The 23,076-nt window shown below is 43.6% G+C and overlaps 1 protein-coding gene across 2 annotated transcripts in view; it reads left to right on the forward strand.

Moving 5' to 3' along the window:
- Positions 1-1,316: 1,316 nt before the first annotated feature.
- NAP1L1 (nucleosome assembly protein 1 like 1) overlaps positions 1,317-23,076 on the forward strand; it is a 30,425-nt gene continuing 8,665 nt past the window's right edge. Inside the window, exons 1-9 of one of the 2 annotated variants that reach the window (XM_063927430.1) lie at positions 1,317-1,431; positions 5,172-5,207; positions 9,665-9,750; positions 12,215-12,317; positions 13,576-13,717; positions 15,270-15,350; positions 15,809-15,937; positions 17,707-17,778; positions 18,045-18,184. In XM_063927430.1, coding sequence (XP_063783500.1) covers positions 5,191-5,207; positions 9,665-9,750; positions 12,215-12,317; positions 13,576-13,717; positions 15,270-15,350; positions 15,809-15,937; positions 17,707-17,778; positions 18,045-18,184 — 770 coding nt within the window. In that variant the 5' untranslated portion in view covers positions 1,317-1,431; positions 5,172-5,190. The remainder of the gene's footprint in view (positions 1,432-5,171; positions 5,208-9,664; positions 9,751-12,214; positions 12,318-13,575; positions 13,718-15,269; positions 15,351-15,808; positions 15,938-17,706; positions 17,779-18,044; positions 18,185-23,076) is intronic. The other variant, XM_063927431.1, reaches the window with a different exon arrangement.

A 23,076-nucleotide genomic window follows, 5' to 3' on the forward strand; every position in this document is an offset into this window, starting at 1 on the left:
TTGTTGCCCGAGACTCGTTAACCCTTGCAAAACTACAGCTACTTATTCATAATAGAAAATGATAGTGTTAAGGTGCCCACTTGGGCAACTTATTTCATGGCCAAACCAGTGTTGGGCAAGGCAAAATACATGTGGGTCATATGCAAGTGACCCGACTCTATTGATTTCAGGTGTCAAAATTGTTGCCCGAGACTCGTTAACCCTTGCACAACTACAGCTACTTATTCAAATTAGTAATTCATAATACTGTGAATGTGCCCACTTGGGCAGCGTATTTCATGGCAAAATCCATGTGGGTCATATGCAAGTGACCCGACTCTATTGATTTCTGGTGTCAAAATTCTTGCCCGAGACTCGTTAACCCTTGCAAAACTACAGCTACTTATTCATAATAGAAAATGATACTGTTAAGGTGCCCACTTGGGCAGCGTATTTCATGGCCAAACCAGTGTTGGGCAAGGCAATATCCATGTGGGTCATATGCAAGTGACCCGACTCTATTGATTTCAGGTGTCAAAATTGTTGCCCGAGACTCGTTAACCCCTGCAAAACTACAGCTACTTATTCAAAATGGTGAATTATAGTGTATGTGCCCACTTTGCCAGCGTATTTCATGCCCAAACCAGCGTTTGGCAAGCCAAAATACAGGTGGGTCATATGAAAGGGACCCTACTCTGTGAATTTCAGGCGTCAAATGTGTTGCCCAAGACACATTAACCCTTGCAAAACTGAATGATCTGAATAAGAAGCTGGAGCTCGAATAAGAAGTGAATAAGAAGCTGGAGCTTGAATAAGAAGTGAATAAGAAGCTGGCCGAATAAGAAGCTAACTTCAGCCTCGTAGCTCCAGGCCCATGTGGACCTTAATCTGGCTCTGGTCACAGACCATACATGACTGCAGTCAGAAAACAGATTATGTAGAAGCATTGGAAACACAGGCTACTGTGAGCAAGAGAATAATGTTACTGCTGAACCCGGGATTCCTGCGGTGCTGCTGTGGAGAAGTGAATATGCATCACTCTCATACACTCAGCGTATAAACTCCCATTGCAGGATGAGTTAGAACTGCCATACTGAAAATGAGACACAAGTTCCATGAGAGGAGAGCAACGGCCGCACTCTGCAACGCCTCACCTGCGACCGCAACTCCGCTCCCCTACACACAGCTGTGTGACTGACAGCTCAGACATCTGCACGCGCCGGCCACGCCCTCCAAAGACGCGCGCGAACCGGGCGGCAGACGACGCTCGTTGCCATGGAAACAGGGGGGGGGAGACTACGTGCTGACGCCTCCTGATCTATATGAGCGTGAGCGGCGGGATCATTGCTCCTCTTATTATTTTTGCCGCCATCCCAGAGGGGCGCTCCCTCCCTCCCTGCTCCTGACAGCACTGCGCGGCGGCAGCGGCGGATCCCTCTCTCTGTCACCCCGGTAAGAGCATTGCCTGAGCGGGCGGAGTCTGCCGTCATCCGGTCCGCACGTTGTATGGTCGGCGGTGCAGGGTGATGTGGATGGGCCCGTGGCGTGATCCGGGGAGCTTTGTCATGTGTCACCCGGGGGCTTCTGGTAACACCCCGATCCTAGGCCGCTCTCGCACCATAGTACGTACACAGGCCGCGGCCCGCTAACATGTCAGGCTTGCGGTCGCCAGGTGGGGTCATGGGATCCAGCCGGGGCAGCAGCCTGGCAGTGCGGGGCCTGTGTTGTGTGTGCGTGGTGCCAGGCGGCTGCAGCAGGGCCCTGCACGTGTCTGAGGCTCATCGCACCCAGCGGCGGATGCAGTGCGGCCTTTCCTGCTTCTGCTTCCTGCTCTCACCCCCACGTTCTGTCCGCGGCCCACAGCTGGCCGGGCGGTGGCCTGACGATGAGTCCGCTGTGTGCGGCAAGCCGTATAGGCAGTGACGGCAGGACCGGTTACTGCAGTGCCATAGCTGCATCCTCCATCACTAGCTGGTTTGTAATAAGTAACTTCATGCCCCACTCCCTGTTAAGAACGCATTAAGCATTTAGTGCCCCTAGCCGTAATGTCACGTCCTGTGTCACCGCTTACACCTAGTGGGCCAGATGTACTAAACCATGAAAAGTGATGAAGCACCAACCGGCTCCTGTCATTTTTCAGAGGGCTCCTAAGTGCCCACATAGCAGTCTAAAGCTGATTGGCTGGTACTTTATCGCTCTCCTCTTTATCACTTTTCAAGGTTTAGTACATCAGGCCCAATGTTCATATTTTTCTTGTTTTTATCCTTTCCTGAAATGCTATGAGACAAGAGCACAGTTGTCTATAAGAGCAGTGACTGTAACCACATGTTTGTGGGCTCGCTTAAGTGTTGAGCACTAAAGTGCTTCACTGTGCCCCCACATCGCCAGAAACAAACGGCCATGGACTTGCTCATATCTGTCTATGCTAGTGTCTTCAGGCTGTTGCTGCTTTATTTATACCTGACCACTGCAAGAGAATGTGGTGTGTGCCCTGTTGATTACTGTCTGACCTCCAAGACAAACTCTAGTTCTATGACTGATGCCTTTGAAGTGGTAGTCTCATGCCAGTGGGTGTTCAGCCTAATTTGGGGTTCTTTGAAAGTTTTTTTTTGTTTGGGAGTAGGCTCATTTAGAGAAATATTGTCTGTGCCGCCACAACATTACATGCGTTCGCTAAGTTTTCAATGTTGGGTAAATCTTGGTGTGTAGCCACGCATCGCTACTGTCTGTTGCAGAGAACAGTTGCTCCCAAAAATGCTACTATACGTGAAGTGACCACGGAGGGAAAATGGTCCTAATCATCGATGGGGTGTGTTAACCCAGTGATTTGCTTGATAGAACAGTAGATGCTAGAACCAAGTGGGCTAAAGGACCTCTGATGTCAGGGGAGGAGCTAGGCCTGCAGATTAGCACTTTCGCTATCCATATCCCCTACCCCCTTTAGAAATCCAGGTGCAAGTGGAGCAAGGGTACATTGAGTCCCATGTTCTGATGTTGTTCCTTCCCCTCTGCAGCAGGTCATGTGGTGGTGACATCAGAGGTTCTTCAGCCAACTTGTGTTTAGCCTTAACAATAGTTGAACTGTGTTCATGGCAACAGTGGCTTACACAAGGTGCATCACTATTATAAAATGGGATGTGAAGACCAAACTTAAGTTGGTGGCCTCTTGTTAAATCCAGTACTCTTTAAAATCAAGCTTTGCATTTAGCATGTGAGATTACACCCTGCAGAAGGTTCATTAATTCTGGGACCTTTGTTTATCTCCACTGTCATTCTAAAATAAACACTTTAAAGTGTGTTTTTTAATGGTTTTACATGTGTCAAGAAATGTACAGGATAAATCCCAGATCTATTTTTATTTATTGACACTTTCATCATTGTTGCTTGGTTTGGCCTCCCTACTGTCCACTTCCAAGTGCACTAACAAAACCAATTGATCATAATGGAAGCAATCCTCATTGGATGAGGCGATGCCTGGATTTTGATTAACTTTGCCACCTGTTACTAAACTTGATGTTGGTCAGGCTGTGATGTCTGGTATAGTGCTCAACTCAATCATATCAATGCGCAGATCTCTAATATCCTGGGGCAACAAAACTCTAGCTGATAATCGTAGAAGGAATCTAGTCATGATGGAGTGCCCCATTTTATTCCCATACATCACAATCACTGGCAGGCTATAGGAAATGTAATATTTATAAGTGTGCTTTGTTCAGACAATTGTTTCTGCATTGTATGGTGTCGGTACAGGGGCCGCCAGTCACTAGGTAGGGAACAGAGCTTTAACATGCTCTCATGTATGTTTCCATTGACCTCTTCCCACTCTGCCATCAAATGACCTGATGGAAGCCTGTGTCTGGCAAGCAGTAACTTTCCTCCAAAGTGGTTTTGAACCATAGATTTAATTTTAGGACAAAAATATTGTGTACATGCTTAGTGCTTAACTTGTACAGAGCAACATAGTATTCTGATTTTAGGTGACATTGCTTCTGTTGTAAGAACTCAGACTTTGCATAAGTGCTGCAAAAGTTTCTTGTTTAATATGGAGCGGAGCAACACTTGAATTGCTCTGGGTGCCATCTAGTGGCCTTGACGTGCAAAACACTTGACTACCCACCATAGAGGTGAGGCGTATCATTAGCTGTTTATTATGTAGGATTGGTTCCTTTGTTCTAGTTTGCCGGAGACTGTGTGGCCTTTGGGCAGTGTGGACGGTGTAATTGTTACCATTACTGCCTCACAGCACTGAGGTAATGGGTTTGATTCCCACCATTGCTGACCTAAAATGAACCCTAGTGTGTGCATGCACATGTTTAGGGCAGACTAGGTGGGCCAAGTGGTTCTTATCTGCTGTCAAATTTCTGTGTTTCAATAGCTCAGATTGTCTTAGTACTTCAGACTAAAACAGGTTTCTTTCATGGGGCAGTTCAACTTAGCGGAATGTGCCACTGCTGCTCACATCTTCCGTATTTGGTACTTGCAATACAATTGCTGTTGCTGGCCGTGATGTAATGTTGTGGACCAGCACATTATGGCCATCATATCTAATAAAGGAGAATAATTGAATCACCCCCCAACGTGTAACAGGCGTAGGCTGCGATCTGCAAAATGCCAGTAATACAACCTTCTAGTTTGTGCTTCACCAAATAAGATGTAATAGAAATCCTGTATGAAATAAAAAAATAAATGCATTTCATGGAGGAATTGTAATGTTGCCCCCAACCTTCCGTATAAAGTGAGGGGAGATTGCAGGGGGCGATATACATTTGATTCTCCCATTAGTGTTGGGTTTAGCTGCATAAAGTGGCTAAACCCGACTAAAGTAATAGGCGCTATTAGGAAAAGTGCCGTTTGGGTGCCCAAATGGATCACTTTTCACACAATTCAGGTCTCCACCCCTGGCAGGTGCGAGCTGATATGTAGACGCAGGCAGCCGATCGCACCCAAATGGAGCTACATTTTAATATCTCCGTTTAGTGCCATCTAGTGGGTGCCACCCAAAAAATCATTTGAATCGCACCCTATATGTCAAACTTGCTTGAAAGCCCACCTATCACTGGTGGTAGGAGGAGCATAGCATGGGGTCTCAGTTGATAAGTGGGTATGTAAAAGGGATATTTGATTTGCTTTGTAGGGTTTCTTTTGTTTCAGATAAAGACATAGACATCTAATGTATTTCTTTTTCCACCTAGGTGTTGAAACCCATACAGAATGGCTAACATAGACAAGTAAGTGTTGCAGTAATTTTTCTGCCATTTTTAGATTGAGCATGGATGTTTACAGGTTGAGTATCCCATATCCAAATATTCCGAAATACGGAATATTCCGAAATACGGACTTTTCTGAGTGAGAGTGAGATATTGAAACCTTTGTTTTCTGATGGCTCAATGTACACAAACTTTGTTTAATACACAGTTATTAAAAATATTGTATTAAATGACCTTCAGGCTGTGTATAAGGTGTATATGAAACATAAATGAATTGTGTGAATGTACACACATTGTTTAATGCACAAAGTTATAAAAAATATTGGCTAAATTGCCTTCAGGCTGTGTATAAGGTGTATATGTAACATAAATGCATTCTGCTTAGATTTAGGTCCCATCACCATGATATCTCATAATGGTATGCAATTATTCCAAAATACGGAAAAATCCCATATCCAAAATACCTCTGGTCCCAACCATTTTGGATAAGGGAGACTCAACCTGTATTATGTTAAGACCCTTTTGCCTTCAAATGGCAGTTCAGAATGTACATTTTGCATACAATTGCTTGGGTATAAGAATGTCTAGATCAGGGGTCTTCAACCTTTAAGACAGTGTGGGCCACATAAAAAAATGAAACGAAGCCGAGGGCCACTAAGCTATACTGCGGTATTTAGAATCTAAATTTTAATTTATGATTGTAATGAGACCTTTTCTAGACTCATAAGACCATAAAAAAGACTTCAAAAGATAATTATTGTAATTTAATGAATGAAACATGGTCTACTTTACCTTTGTTATTATAATAAGTTCATATCAGTGGGAAACTTGGCATTGTTTTTGCTTGGCCAGCTTGTCGATGTTGGCATCAATGTTAGAAGTCGCTATGCGCAGAGTATTCTCAAGATGTTGGTCTGTAAGCACTGAACTGGACTCATACGGCAGTATCACTGGACTGGTGGGTATAATGTGGGCATGCTTTCACAATATTGCTGCTGTCTGTCTGTGATGGGGGGAGGGAGGGTATGATAGCGCCTATGTCAAGACATAGGTGCTATCATACCCTCCCTCCTCCCCATCACAGACAGCAGCATTGTCAAAGCATGCTCCCTGCCATCTCTGCTCTTAATACTTAATACACCCCCTGCTGGGTCCCCCGCCACGCCCCCTGCCCTCAATACTAATTTATTCACTGCCATGCTCAGGCTGCCGCACCCCCGTCCCCGCCGCTCCCGCACGCCGGGTTCCTGCACTGCCCCCTGCCCTCAACACTTATACACTTTTATTCTCCTGCCGCAGCCCCCCCCCCCCCCCCCCCCGCGCCGGGTCCCCGCCGCACACAGCCATGCTCAGGCTGCATACATGCTGCCGCACCCCCTCCGCTCCCGCCCGCTGGGTTCCCGCACTGCCCCCTGCTCTCAATGGTAACTTGCCGCACCCCCCCCAGCCGGGTCCCCGCCGCTCTCACCCACCTATTCAACACTGCAGGCGGAGGGAGACACAGGGAGGGAGACACAGTAAGGGTGACCAGACCACTGACCAGCCTAAGAGGAGCTACTCCCCTTCTTCACAGGCAACCAGTGACAGTGCGGGGGAGTCACATGACTCCGGGAAAGGGAAAAAAATTTTTTTTTTTTTTGTGTTCATATGTGCGCTGCGGGTGGGCGCGTCGGCGGGCCATGGAAACCATAGCAGCGGGCCACCTGTGGCCCGCGGGCCACGGGTTGAAGACCCCTGGTCTAGATGATACTTGATGATTTCATTACTTATTTGAGGTGTACATAGTGCTGTACTATTACACTAAATGCATGCTATGTGGAGACACCAATGGAAAGGGTCTGGTGGTACATGAAGTTGCTCCCATGCAATTGATGATTATTTGCAGTGCTTGGTCATTGGTACACTCGCCTCCTAGGTGGGTATACAATCAAAATGAATACATGGGTCCTAAATTGGTATGGGACATTTATTTCAAGTTGAACACCTTTAAGTCTAGGACCCAGGCTAATGCCATTTATAGGAGTATTGGTGCATGCAAAACAATGTTTGGACTTTGTTCAGTCTAAAGTGTGACACAACAACTCAGTCACTTGCAACCTCAAGTGAAACATACTTGAATTCAGCATTTCTAGTTCTGTAATTCTTTAGTTCAGGGTTGGGGGAACCTTTGGCCCTCCAGCTGTTAAACTACACATCCCAGCATGCCCTGCAACAGTTTTAGCAAAACTGTAGCAAGGCATGCTGGTATGTGTAGTTAAACAGCTGGGCGGCCAAAGGTTCCCCATCCCTGCTTTAGTTGATGGAGCAGTCGTTTAGCTCTAAAACACATGACTGGTTAAAGCTAGTCAACAGACTTGATTCTTCCTACGTGCAAAGTCTCCAAGCAAACAATACCTGTTGCTGGCATATATGCTATAGCCAACAATTGTAGCATTTGTTGGTGTAGAGGACTGCATTCCTTTGCTGTTACTACATTCTACACCTTAGTTATCAATTAAGGAAATACTTGACCATTTGTAGTATAATTTCATACAATTGCCTTTTAACAGTTGGTCAGGAACGTGTGGTGTATCGGCCTGCAGCATTTTTTTATAACCATTGTTGACGTCCCAAATAGAAATGCCTTCTATTACATATTCTGCTAGTATTTCTCTAACACTAACATCACACTGGGGAAAATTAAAATCTCATGGGTAACTGGTTAGCTAATTTCTGAGGTTGGGTGGCCTCTGTCAAAATTGGCAATAACCATGTGTACACTTAACATAGATGTGTGTGCTAGTAAAGAGCTGAACTGCAATCATTGGAGTTCTACATCTGCAGTAACGGCCAGATGAGGCCTGTTTCCATAGGTAGTGCCTGCATGAACATGATTTTCATGTTTGCACAACCTAGATCTCAAACTAGGCTAAAGCCAAGCTCAATCATAGTGCTTGGCTTTAGCATAGTTTCTAGTTGGCCAGGGAATCATAAACTATAACTTGCCTCTAGCCTTGATTCAATTCAGCGCAAATTGGGTAGTGCCAGGAAAGCTACTGGAGTTATTCAATTCGGTGCACTGTTATTTTTGTTAATTCCTCTTCTCGTGCCTTAATTATGGTGGTTAGTCGCAAGAATGGGCGTTCTCCAAATTAAGTGCCCTGTTGCGATGCTTTGTCCTGCATCAGGGTGCAAAACAGTATTGTCTGATAGAAATCCACTAGTGAGACTTAACAGCGTGCTGAATTGGATAGCACTAGGACCTCCTTTCTTGTGCGTTTCAATTTACATTGAATTAAAGAGACCCCGGTATTTCCTTTCCCAATTGCAATACATTTTCATTTAAATAACCTTTGTCCTATAGTAAATAAGGGGGTTAATGCATGCTAACCCACTGATCCTGTGTATAATGCAGGGGTTTTCCCAGTGTGTGTGTCTTCTCCTCCTCCTCCCCCCCGAAAAAAAAAAAAAATCTCAACACCTGAGGATGTGGAGTCATGCCTTGGTGATTACCGTGCAGGGTAATCCATACTTACTGTTTATAGTGGGCGCAACCCATCAACTACTTGAATTCCCTTTTGTGTAAGGGATTATTGCACCCCCTGGGACAAGTAAAAATGACTATACATGTATGGAAGACTTGAGTTGCCTGCCTGATCTAAAGCTACATTACTCTTCTCCCAGTCTGAAATGGCAGTAAGAGGTTTTATCAAGTAAGTTTTAGGTAAACTCTAAAATACTACTGTTGTATGTGGCAGACATTCAACTGACTTATTTAAAGAGTGCTTTCAGTAAACTATCAATTATACTTTACTAATTAGACTTGCATGGTAGATGGCAAATAGATTGTAAGCATGTGAACGGGGCCTTCCTACCTGACTTAGGTAGGTTTTTATTTGTCAATGTTGCAATTGTAAAGTGCAACAGAATTTGCAGTTCTCTATTAGAAACTTAAACTATTATAAAAAATTGTTCTTTGTGGTTTTGCAGCCTCTGTGCTGTTTTGTACATGGTTGCAGGCTTTTACATGCCCAGGCTGAACAGCAGTCGGCTTTGAGTCTATGGGGAGGTGGATTCAGTTATCGCTGCCCGATCTCTTAAAAATAACAAGAGATCACAGGGGGGGATATTCAATAGATGCTCATTATCGCACCATTAGTGTCGAGTTAGTGTCATAAAGCGACTAAACCTGACTAAAGTAATGAACCAGGAGTACCATTTGAACTCTCAAACAGATATCTTGGCACACTTCAACTTACCACCCCCGGGGGTTTGAGCTTAAATGACAGCACTAGTAGCTGTACATTCCTGACAGGAGCAATAATTGAATAGCTCCGTCAGGTGCCCAGGAGTGACAGCTTCTGGCACTAACAATTGAATCCCCCCTATTTGTCAAATGTGACAGAGATGGAAGATGAGCAGTTTTTCTGTTTGAAAATTATGCACTGTAAACTTGCTAAGGTAGAAGCAGACTGGTAATAGCATGATTCTATTTACAGCAAAGAGACAGAACTTGATCAACAGGATATGGAAGATGTCGAAGAAGTTGAAGAGGAGGAGACTGGGGAGGATGCTAACTGTAAAGGTATCAAGAGTGCAGATTTAAAAAGCAGAGACTGGCCTGCTTCTTGGCAACTGCATGCTTTTGGAAGGGTTGTGTAAAGCTTCCCATTAAAAAGGGACTGTTAGTACACTTTCCATACCCTCCGACACTAACTGAACATTAATTAGTACAAAACTGCCACCAATTTGTATGTTCCTTTCAAGTATGTACTTCATATGGGTAGTTGGTACTGTTAGACATTAGCTTCTTAACCTGTGGCTCAAGAACAAAACGGTTCATTAAAAATGTATTTGTCTGCTGCTACTGGATATTCTGTGATTAAACTTCCGAGAACCATACACCTTTACTGGAGTATGTATATTAAGGGCGGTATCCTATTACCTGCAATGAAGCATCGGGAGCAAAAGTTTTTCATTCGAAAACATAGGTACAGGAAAACCTATGTCTTTGCTGCCAAGGACACAGTTTGCGCTTATTGGGAATCTTGTTCCCGCCTGACTGAGACAGGTGAAACAAAATTCCCGATATGCAGTGGTGACCCCTACGGTCAGCACACCATGCATGCAGCAGCAGCTGGGGACTGCACAGAGGGTGCCTGGGAGCTAGCATTCACACCCAAGATCCACAGCATCATACATACCCTTCCTCCGCCTCAGATGCACTGGCCAGGCAGGGGTCATGGGACATGTAGCTGCATGTGACGGGGCAGCGGGACCAGAGCTGTGTGGAAACCACTGGTGTGCTGCTGACGCAGGTGACAATCCCTGATAAGCTGCACTCGTGCTGGCTTATCAGGGCTAATAGGTTAGCCCCAGGCGTTACCATTACCCACGGTAATGTACCGCATTTAATAGGATAATGTCCTGATGGTGATGCACTATATATTGTAGCATAACCACCACAGTCATAGCTGGCAGAATACATCATGCTAAACAGCTGCCTATATAAAGGTTACCTTCTTGTGATGCTGGAGCAGTTGCAAGTTTCACTTGCCTTTGAGTTAAGATAATGGACTCAAAATATGGTATATAGTTGGTGTACAGCATTTTACATAGTAACATAGTTTCTGAGGTTAAAAGACAACCTGTCCTTTGAGTTCAACCTATTTGTGGACTCTACACTGTATTTTTACGGCTAATTGTATTTGTTGTGAAAGTCAGCTGTTGCGTATATTCCCCCTTTTTCTTCTTTTTTTTTTTTTTCCCCCAGTGCGTGATCTACCCACCATAACCCTGTATAACCTTAACCATTAGGAATTTATCTAGCCCCTTTTTTTCAAGTTTTGTAGTCTGCCATTGCTACTGTAGTCTGCCATTGCTACTGTAGTCTGCCATTGCTACTGTAGTCTGCCATTGCTACTGTAGTCTGCCATTGCTTTATACAGAGACCTGGGATTGTGTCCAGACCTATCAAAGTTAACTGTTAGCAGTACCGGTTGTTTCAATGTTGCTTTCACCTGACAGCTGATCTACAACTTGCTGTTTGATCAGTGTTGCCCTAGTGTTTGGTGCTGACAGACTAGAGGTATCTGGGCTCCTAACAAGGTTCTGTAGGCTTTCCTTCACTGATAGGTTTCTGTAATGCTATGGGGTTTCCCTTAAACAGTGCAGAGACATGGTTTTGACTGTGCTGTGCTTGGTGGCTACAAGGGCTAGAATGAAACTGCAGGAACTAGACTGACATAGTTGCACACTCATATGGAGAATACATGTACTCTGTGGAAAGCATGCTGCCTCCTATTGCTAAGGAGGTGAGTGTTAAGCGGTTATTACAGCTACAGTCAGTTTGCGGGTTTTTCCCACCAGTCTGCACCCTTATGGGCCCTACACACTGGACGAGAATACTGAAAGATATGAACGATCTCGTTCATTAATGAACGAGATACCGTTCAAATCCTTCAGCAGAAGGCATCGGTGAACAATGCACAGCCCTGGTGCCCCATTGCTTGTGCATGCAGGCCAATATGGACCATCTCGTCCATATTTGCCTGCACTGCTATGGTGACAGGGGAGAGTGAAGAAACTTCACTGCCCCCCCCCCCCCCCCCCCCCTGCCGCCGGGTTGCCTGTATCTGCCGTCTGGCAACTCGGCGGCGGATCGACAAATGTGTAGGCCCATTACTCTAGAAATTTTCCGTCATTATGCAGATCATGTTCATCAAATATAGGTTTACTAATTTTTTTTTTTTTTTTTAAAGCTCATTTTACTAGAAATGGTCTCTAAATCTGCTTGGAAAACAAATTTCTTCCTATTAGATAAGTGGGCCTCAAATATTTTCAGGTTGTCCTTGGACCAGATGGTGACTTTAATATGGACTGTATGAAGATAATGGTCAAAAATTATCTTTACACAAGTCATCATGGGACCTATTAACTTCTATATTAATTTGAATATAATTCTGCAGTGGTGTGCACATCTGCAAACTTTCATTCATTTAGTATGTGGGTTACTGGAGTATGCTTAATAATATGTGCTTCTATTTCAGCCAGACAATTGACTGCCCAAATGATGCAGAATCCACAGATTCTTGCTGCTCTTCAAGAAAGATTAGATGACCTTGTTGGTACTCCTACAGGATACATTGAAAGGTAAGTTTCCTTTCCCCTGTTATGCCTTAAATCAAGGATAGGCAACCTGTGACACGTCATGTGCTATGCAGTGACCTAGCCAAGCATGGCCTACCACAATTTCCACCAAAACTTTAGCAGCAGTGCTGGAAGAGTGATGCCCCTTTTTTCACGATCTCAATACCCTGGGTTATTGAGTGTTTTACCAGGGTTGCAGCTTGGTGTAAAAGGGTCCTTCAAAAATAGCCCTAGCCGCTTTAGATGGTGCTTATGGGATTGCCAATACTAATGGTCATATGATCAGAGAAACCATTTAACTGCTGCTTCAGGTGCCTATTTTGTATGAACAACCAGCAGGCATGTTAACATTTGAAGTGCCCTCTAGTTTGTGTGTATATATTTATTATTTATTATTATTAATTAATGTTCCTGATATGTTCAGGAAAAACTCTTAAGTTGTCTCTCAAGCTGTCTTTAAAGGAGTTGTTTGAAGATGCTTTCTAGTCCTCCTAAATACTGGTGACTCGGTGAGCATGGAGTATGACCAGCCCATTAACGGAGCAGGGTTACTCTGTACTTTCTGCTTCAGGTTTTAGTCATTTTAGAATTGCAGTTATTTGAAGTGGTACAGAGGTGTACATCTTTGGTCTATGCGCCATAAGTTGTTACACAACATGTAAGTGCCGTTTGACTTGGTAGTGCTGAGGCAAAACTTGTGTGTAGACTTCAGTCATGTTGAGTTAAATTTCTTCCTCAAAACTAAATCCAGCTGTTAGACCTCCAAATAGTGTGAAGTATTGGAATATTGGGAGTTTTTTTTTTTTTTTTTTAAATACGGTTTGGATCATTTCTATTTGGATTATTGAATTTTTTTTTGTACAATAGTCTAAATTGGTTTTCCCTTATATGCAACTGTTGGGGCTGTAAGTTAGCTTGAAGTTCTAAGTATTTGCTGGCAAATATATTCTTTGACTGTATTAGGACAAAAAGTCAACACCACTTAGGTCAACACCTGAAATAAGATGACATGAACAAGGTCGATGCGAGTCTTCTTTTTTTTTTTTACATTTTTTTAATTTTAATTTTTTGAACTTTTTTCATACTTTATGATCCACATGGACTACAATTTAGTGCACTAAATGGGGATCCCAGTCACATTATGGTGAAAACACAAAAAAACAAACTTGTGTCGACCTTTTGTCCATGTCGACCTTGAGTCCCAGACCCCCTTTGACAGTTTGAAAATCTAAACTCTAGTCCAATGCTTTGTTTCCCATAGCTTGCCTAAAGTAGTAAAGAGAAGAGTAAATGCGCTTAAAAATCTTCAAGTAAAGTGTGCACAGATTGAAGCTAAATTCTACGAGGAGGTCCATGCGTTGGAGAGGAAGTATGCAGACTTATATCAGCCCCTCTTTGACAAGGTACTTGTGTTTTTGTGGGGGTGGGTGAAGGGGTCTGTGTGCTGCTTGGTTAGCTAAAGGCAGTCTGAGGGAGATCAACTTATGGAGGTTTTCAAAATCTTACTCCAAAGAGCGCAGCTACTGAATCTTGCCTGTAATCTTAACTACTGATTTTGCTAAAGTAGTGGCCAGCCCCTAATGCAGCGCTGTTACTCCAAACATTGACATAATGCTTCCAAACAAATAGTTTGTTCTTCGAGAGCACTTTTTAGGACTGTAACTGTAGACTGTTCAAATTATAATGCAGAGTAGGGTGGCAGAGGGCAAGTTAGCTTCTTCGCCAGAATAAGACCCAAACAAAGTTATTTTCTCTAAGAGCACCATGGACACAATTGAATTATGCTTTGGTTTAAGGTTGCCTTCTCGGGCTACTTCTAAACAAGAACACAGCTTGGTGACTACCTTTTCTTTAGGACCCATAGGCACAAGTTTGGTTTGTCTCCTTCCTTGTATAGCTGTTACAGATTCTGTCAATTGCCGGTGCCTACTGTGCCCCCTCTTAAAACGCCCTTGGTCCTATACAATGCTTTGGACCTGTTGGCCCTTGAGAATCTTTTAAGGTCAGAATAACTGGTGCTCTTTCAGGCATTATTACATTGTTGGCCTCTTGTGCCAAACATAGGAACACTTGTGCTGTTGACTTGTAAGTATCAAAAGTGGTTTTGACACTGTTTAAGTGACCACACTCAAAAACCAGACATCTGGAAGGCTGAGTAGTCCAGGCATGAGCCCAATCAAGTAGTCTCCATTTAAAACATTATACAGAACAGAGATCTATTTAACACTGCATCTAAATGATGTAGGTTATTTAAATGTTTAATAAACACATTAGGTGGTATGAGAGAACATTGGGTGCGAAAAATGTCAGGTTTCTTTGCACTTTTACTAGTTAATTTTTTTTTTTTTAGATCACAGTAAAAAAAACTTTTTGGAAGGAGACTGGTACATGCAAAAACAGGGCTGTTTCTGGGGATTGTTTTTGGCTAGCCCAGCGCACTAATTACCTGCAGTCAATGACCTCAGGTAATAGGGTACCGCCCATTGTTAATGCTCTAGAAGTTTAGTGGCTGCTTCAGCTCGCATCATGCACACCAGTTAGGTCAGACAAGGGACACAAACATCCTTCAATTTGACCATGATTATTCTTCTATACACACTGGTTACAATCCTCTTGCCACACTTCAGTGACTTTTTATTGGCTGGTTCCTTACTGATGTCTGTACTTTGGCCAGTATGTTCAGTTGTGTAGTTGTTGCTACTGTGTTAAGAAAATCATTCAGGTTTCGTTTCATTACTCTTCAATTAAGTTTGTCCCTTTACTGCTGAAGGAAAATTTGTGGTCATTCTTTATTTTGCTCTAAGTGTTTGTGTATGAGGGAAGAGCAAGGGATGTCTTGTGTTGGTCTTCTCCCTGCATCCTAAGGGGAAAACATGACAAGGCAGTTTTTTTTTTTTTTAAATACACCGTACCAAATATTGTATTTTCTACATATGCTTCAATTGTGTTTCCTAGAGAAGCGAGATCATAAATGCTACATATGAGCCCACAGAAGAGGAGTGCGAGTGGAAAGTAGATGAAGAAGAAGAAATTTCAGTGAGTAACTTCTTACTTTTTTTTTTTCTAGCTAAAAAAATTAATTTGTAACAAAGACTAACCTTCAGACTGGCTTTCTTTCATCCAATTTCCCTATGATATGTTTTAGTTTGGAATCTAGACTTCTGAATCCAGTACATTTGGGGTTTAATCAGAACAAACTTCTTTCACTCTATGGAAAGCTAGTAGTTAATGTTAACATGTTCTAGCTTGGCTTATACAGATTAGAAAGCATTGCTTAGCTTGAAATACCCTTGCAAAATTAGATGGGGAATGTTCTTTGGAAAAGCCCTATTGTCTCCAAGTTCTGAAAGATTGCTCTTTTAGTTATCAAGCTAAATATAAATGGCTTTTTACTGCTAGCTTGCACATCTTGGATGAACAATTGATATGCTGTCGGCAATACTGCATCAGTTGGTTATGTTGGGGATTAGCAGTGTTTGTTTCTTTTTCTCAAGGAGGATCTGAAAGAGAAAGCAAAGCTTGAAGAGGAAAAGAAAGATGAAGAAAAAGAAGACCCAAAAGGAATTCCAGAGTTCTGGTTAACTGTATTTAAAAATGTAGATCTGCTAAGTGACATGGTCCAGGTATGTTTGTCAACACGTTTAAGGTCACTGATTAATAATTAATTCTGGATAACTGATGCTACAATAAGGAATACTGCAACCCTCTACATGTGGCCAAAGTAGTGAATGAAGTGCTGTTAACTAGCTATAGTCACAGGTAAAAATAAAACTGCTGGTGTAAAATGTAACCTAAAATCCTAACCAAGCAGACTCTAAAGAAGGCTTAGAACATGCAGATAAACATTGTTTAGTCGTAGTGTGTAAGCAAAGGCAGTTGTCCACACAGTGAACTGTAGATGTTGCAGATTATTGCCTAGTATTAACCACAAAGTTCGTTATTTATATATACATACATACAATATTACCACCACTGTATGGCCAGCTCCAGAGTATGATTGGCTGCTGCTGATTCCTATATTGCAGCTTAGAGGAGGAGCTGCCCAATATAAGCTTACAAAGGATCTCTTAAACTGGGTTGTGTTAAGCTCTGTATTTGTGACTCCACCTACATTATATATATATATATATTTGTCACTGCAAAGGATTCAGGGTGTTTTTGTTCAATTGTGCAAGTGATGCCACTTGTAGCCTCAGACATGTATTGCTGGTCTTCAAACAAAACAGTCTCTTTTCCACAATTCTGACGAAAAGTACACCTAGTGCTGTGCTGAGGCTCCTACTCACATTTCAGTTACTATGTCCGAATAAGAGAATCCTGTAGGACAGTGGTTCCCAAAATGTGCCCTGGTACCTTGGCTAGTTGGTCCAGGGCCAGTTCATAATTCTGGTTAGTGTAAAAGCACTACATAAAATGTGTAGACAGAAGCAAATGTTGTCCCTCACTACAACTGGAGATATAAAACAATTTTCTTTTTTCCCCCAAAAAATTTCTCAATTTTGGCCTTTGAGTGCTGTGATAAATTGATACTCTATGGTGCTGTAATTCAAGAAAGTTTGGTCACCACTGCTGTAGCATATTATTATTATTTTTTTTTAAACTGCAGTTTAGACAGTACTGTTTAATTGCTTGAACTATTTTTTATATGGTAACCTTTGGTGAATGTAATGTCTAATTTTGACATGGCTTGGATCAAATTTGATATTGGTATTGCTTGGGTGTAGTGGTGGTAAATGCATTGTGTATTTGGATTTGTGTTGTCGGTCTTGCGACTGAGGTTGACATCGGGTTGAAAGGTTTCATTTACCATGTGTAGCGTAACTACTTTTGATGCTCTGACAACTTTACCACGACTGAATTTTTTTTTTTCAAAAAGTTTATATTGCATTCTGTTTTAGTTTGGTTGACATGAGAGAATATCCAATATTTATGTAAACTTTTTTTTTTTTGCCATTTCCAAGCGGCTGCTAATGTTTGCAGCAGCTGGGTAGAGAGCTACAGGGCTGACCAACTAGTAGCACAGCAGACACTGGCAAGGCAAGCGGTTAAAAGATTAAACTAAAATATTTTAATTTGTCCCTTCCTTGTGTAGAAAGGATGTATTAAACAAATTGGAATGAAGTGGATTCAAATGCAGTTTTATACTTTACATGCGTGAGGTTTATTTCCTTTGGGTTGCTGGGTAAGCAGTGTACATTTACAAGTCAGATACGCATTATCACTCTTTCAACAAGTGTTTGAAATACCATTAAGTTAATTTCTATTAAACACAAATCTTTCATGTAATGTGAAATACAGTAATGGGTTGTCCAGACGATAAATCTGCATTTTACACCTGTGTTTAATACGTCTTTTTGATTGTTTTGTAAGAAGCTTATCCCTCTGATTACAGGAGCATGACGAGCCAATCCTGAAGCACTTAAAAGACATAAAAGTGAAGTTTTCAGATGTTGGTCAACCTATGGTAAGATACATAATAAAAAATGTAATGAACATACATCAGTTGAGCGGAGTTAACCATGTGCAACACTAATTCTTACTCTGAACTCTTGGCTTTTTTATTTTGGATTAACTGGTTGAACTAAACAACTGATAGTTTAGGTATCAGACTAGTATTTGAGTTCCTGGAAAATGTATTTCTCTCGCCCACCTCTTACTATGTGATTGACTTTCAATAGTAGGGTAAAAATGGTAACAATGGTTATAATAGGCTGCTTTCTTTTCCCTCAGAGTTTCACTTTAGAATTCCATTTTGATACAAATGAGTTCTTCACAAATGAAGTTTTAACGAAGACATACAAAATGAGGTCTGAACCGGACGAGTCTGATCCCTTCTCTTTTGATGGACCAGAAATTATGGGCTGTACTGGGTAAGTGGTCTTCAAGCTTCAAGTTTATGAATGAATATTATGCCTAAGGCATATTATTATTTATTTTATTTATTTATTTTGTCCATTAATCTAGACAATCCTAAATTGTCTAAAGTGGCTCATTTGACACTGGAGTGTCATGCTGTGTGGGTTCCCTAGGTGTATTAGTAAAAGAATGTGGCATATGTCTGTACACAGTATATTCAAATTGAGAATTGTTTCAGCCTGGTTCCCTGTCTGTTCCTTGTATAACTCATGGTGTTGAGTAAAACTAAAGCATTTTGGCACTTGATGCTGCCTGATCTATAATCCCTCTAGAAACAATATGGAGGGAATTCAGTTTCCTGATTTCCTGACATTTTAGACTAGAAATCGCAGGGGCGATACTTAATTGATGCTGGTTTTCGCACCCATTAGGGTTGGATTTAGTTGCATAAAGCAGCAAAGCCCAAGTAAACTAATGGGGGTGACATGAAGTCACATTTGAGCACTCAAGTCACTTGCTGCACATTTTAGCCCTCCACCCCCCTGCTGGTGCCAGCAGCCGATCACATCCAAATGGAGCTACAATTGAATAGCTATGTTGGGTGTGATCTGCTGGTGAAAACTAACAATTTCATTCAACCATTCACCCTTTGTCTCCTCTGCTGGCCTGGGAGAGGGACATCGGGGAGACTCATTACTACTTAAATTTAAATTTAAACTTATTTTTAATAAAGAAAAAGCTCTTGGACAAAACACATTTCCACTTGGCAATCTTTAGGTGATGGAAATGTGTCTACTAACCCCAAAAGTAAAACTGAAGGTACATAGTTTAGTGTTCTTTTCACTACAGTTCTAGTCAGATGGTATTGTAAAGCAGACATGTCAAACTTGCATGCCGCATGCGGCCCTTGACGCAAGTTTGCTTTAAAAACAATGGAATGTGGACTGCCATTGCTGGATGAGTTAATTGCCCCATCTGCCATGATTGGAGCTTAGCTCTGATTGGGCAGCATTCACTGTTCTGCTCACACGCAAGAAGATGGGTAAAATGTCCATGAAGGGAGCTACTGCACATGCACGGCTGCCTTTGCAAAGCTCTGCCCCCTGCCATTAGCACTGTAACTGTCCCTCCCTGTATGTCTGTGTGCTTGACTGCCCTGTGTACCCAGCTGCCCTAATTGCATCAGGATTTCTCTGGAATCTGGATAAACATCTCTCAATGAGAAGGAAAATTCAGGGGGACTGGCATGGGTTGGATGCTGAATAGACACAGGGGGCACAAAGGGCTTTTGGCTGGAGGGGACACAAGCAGCAAGAGGTAATACCAGGGGTTATGTGGCTGGACTGGAGAGACAGGGGTGCTCGAAGTGACATTATACTAGCTCACACTGATATGTACTATAGAGCAGAGGGGACAGCACAGTACGCATTAGGGGAATAACTGCTCTCGGCTCACACGGATATGTGGCGTAGCCCTCTTTTTGTATGGGGTCAATAGGCAGTTACCCTAAGGTCCCGGAGGGGTATTAGGCCCCTAGTGTGATGGCTCCACATGCCTGGTATGCAGTTTTATACTTTTGGCGGATTGCTCTGGCTCCTGAGCTCTGATCCCCAAGTCCCCAGTACCTCCTAAAGGTGGGGCTCTAGTTTTTATCCCATTGAAAGTAAATCTTCAGGAGCTGGATATCTGCTGTCAAGAAATCTGCCCTCCCACTGGAAAATGATTAATTTTAAGCCCACTCTACTATCCACTCCTCCCTTGCATACTAAACACCCTCTACCACGTGGTCTTGAAGTCATGTACCGGGGCCTCTTCATTCATTCACCCCAATGCCCCTTCTACAGTTTAGTGTTCTCCAAAGCACTCAATCTTTGCAGTAAAGGAGTAATTACCAGAAATTACTGCTCCAGGTCCTACTTGGTGAGCGCAGGATGTAAGTCCCCTTACTGCCCACGGGACATCAAAGCTGCTGCTGATAGTAACCCTTACTGCTGGAGGATTGGTAGGGGACCCAGTGCATTGCTTTGCCCAGGGGCCTACACAGCTGATAAGGTGGCCCTGATATGTGGTATTTATAATATATAGAGGAGAGGGGACCGCACAGTGATATGATTGGGAGTAACACAGCTCCCAGCTCGCACAAAGTTTTCCTTTCAGATACTTGACATCTCTATAATTATACTTTATTGGTTTTTCGAATAAACCTTTATTTCTCTGACGTCCTAGTGGATGCTGGGAACTCCGTAAGGACCATGGGGAATAGACGGGCTCCGCAGGAGACTGGGCACTCTAAAAGAAAGATTAGGTACTATCTGGTGTGCACTGGCTCCTCCCTCTATGCCCCTCCTCCAGACCTCAGTTAGATTTCTGTGCCCGGCCGAGCTGGATGCACACTAGGGGCTCTCCTGAGCTCCTAGAAAGAAAGTTTGTTAGGTTTTTTATTTTACAGTGAGACCTGCTGGCAACTGGCTCACTGCAACGAGGGACTAAGGGGAGAAGAAGCGAACCTACCTGCTTGCAGCTAGCTTGGGCTTCTTAGGCTACTGGACACCATTAGCTCCAGAGGGATCGACCGCAGGACCCGTCCTTGGTGTTTGTTCCCGGAGCCGCGCCGCCGTCCCCCTTACAGAGCCAGAAGCATGAAGATGGTCCGGAAAATCGGCGGCAGAAGACTTCAGTCTTCACCAAGGTAGCGCACAGCACTGCAGCTGTGCGCCATTGCTCCTCATACACACTTCACACTCCGGTCACTGAGGGTGCAGGGCGCTGGGGGGGGGGGTGCCCTGAGCAGCAATAAAAACACCTTGGCTGGCAAAATAATCACAATATATAGCCCCAGAGGCTATATATGTGATTACCCCTGCCAGAATCCATAAAAAAGCGGGAGAAAAGTCAGAAAAAGGGGCCGAGCTATCTCCCTCGGCACACTGGCGCCATTTTCTCTTCACAGTGTAGCTGGAAGACAGCTCCCCAGGCTCTCCCCTGTAGTTTTCAGGCTCAAAGGGTTAAAAAGAGAGGGGGGGCACTAAATTTAGGCGCAATATTGTTTATACAAGCAGCTATTGGGGAAAATTCACTCGGTGATAGTGTTTATCCCTACATTATATAGCGCTCTGGTGTGTGCTGGCATACTCTGTCTCCCCAAAGGGGCTGTGTGGGGTCCTGTCCTCGGTCAGCATTCCCTGTGTGTGCGGTGTCGGTACGGCTGTGTCGACATGTTTGATGAGGAGGCTTATGTGGAGGCGGAGCAGATGCCGATAAATTGGATGTCGATCCCTGTGGGCCGACACCAGAGTGGAAGGTATTAACCGACAGTGTCAACTCCTTACATAAAAGGCTGGATGACGTAACAGCTATGGGACAGCCGGCTTCTCAGCCCGCGCCTGCCCAGGCGTCTCAAAGGCCATCAGGGGCTCAAACGCCCGCTCCCTCAGATGGCAGACACAGATGTCGACACGGAGTCTGACTCCAGTGTCGACGAGGTTGAGACATATACACAATCCACTAGGAACATCTGTTACATGATCCCGGCAATAAAAAATGGGTTACACATTTCTGACATTATCCCAAGTACCACTAAAAAAGGGTTTTATGTTTGGGGAGAAAAAGCAGGCAGTGTTTTGTTCCCCCATCTAATGAGTGAATGAAGTGTGAAAAAGCGTGGGTTCCCCCGATAAGAAACTGGTAATTTCTAAATAGTTACTGATGGGGTACCTGTTCCCGCCAGAGGATAAGTTACGCTGGGAGATATCCCCTAGGGTGGATAAGGCGCTCACACGTTTGTCAAAAAAGGTGGCACTGCCGTCTTAGGATACGGCCACCTTGAAGGTACCTGCTGATAAAAAGCAGGAGGCTATCCTGAAGTCTGTATTTACACACTCAGGTACTAGACTGAGACCTGCAGATAGTGCTGCTGCAGCGTGGTCTGTAACCCTGTCAAACAGGGATACTATTTTGCGAACATAAGACGTCGTCTTATATATGAGGGATGCACAGAGGGATATTTTGCCGGCTGGCATCCAGAATTAATGCAATGTCCATTCTGTCAGGAGGGTATTAGAGACCCAACACTGGACAGGTGATGCTGACTTTAAAAGGCACATAGAGCCTTATAAGGGTGAGGAATTGTTTGGGGATGGTCTCTGGGACCTCGTATCCACAGCAACAGCTGGGAAGAAATTTTTTTACCTCAAGTTTCCTCACAGCCTAAGAAAGCACTGTATTATCAGGTACAGTCCTTTCGGCTTCAGTAAAGCAAGCGGGTCAAAGGCTCTTTCTACACAGACTAGTGAAGAGGGAAAAAGCTGCACCAGTCAGCCAGTTCCCAGAATCAAAATTCTTCCCCCGCTTCCTCTGAGTCCACCGCATGACGCGGGGGCTCCACAGGCGTAGCCAGGTACGGTGGGGGGCCGCCTCAAAAATTTCAGCGATCAGTGGGCTCGCTCACAGGTGGATCCCTGGATCCTTCAAGCAGTATCTCAGGGGTACAGGCTGGAATTCGAGGCGTCTCCCCCCGCCGTTTCCTCAAATCTGCCTTGCCGACAACTCCCTCAGGCAGGGAGGCTGTGCTAGAGGCAATTCACAAGCTCTATTCCCAGCAGGTGATATTCAAGGTGCCCCTACTTCAACAAGGACGGGGTTACTATTCCACACTGTTTGTGGTACCGAAACCGGACTGTTCGGTGAGACCCATTTTAAATTTGAAGTCCTTGAACACATACATAAAAAAAATTCAAGTTCAAGATGGAATCGCTCAGGGCGGTTATTGCAAGCCTGGAGGAGGGGGATTACATGGTATCCCTGGACATCAAGGATGCTTACCTACATGTCCCCATTTACCATCCTCAACAGGAGTACCTCATATTTGTGGTACAGGATTGCCATTACCAATTCCAAACACTGCCGT

Source organism: Pseudophryne corroboree, chromosome 6 (assembly GCF_028390025.1).
Source record: "Pseudophryne corroboree isolate aPseCor3 chromosome 6, aPseCor3.hap2, whole genome shotgun sequence".
NCBI lineage: Eukaryota > Metazoa > Chordata > Amphibia > Anura > Myobatrachidae > Pseudophryne > Pseudophryne corroboree.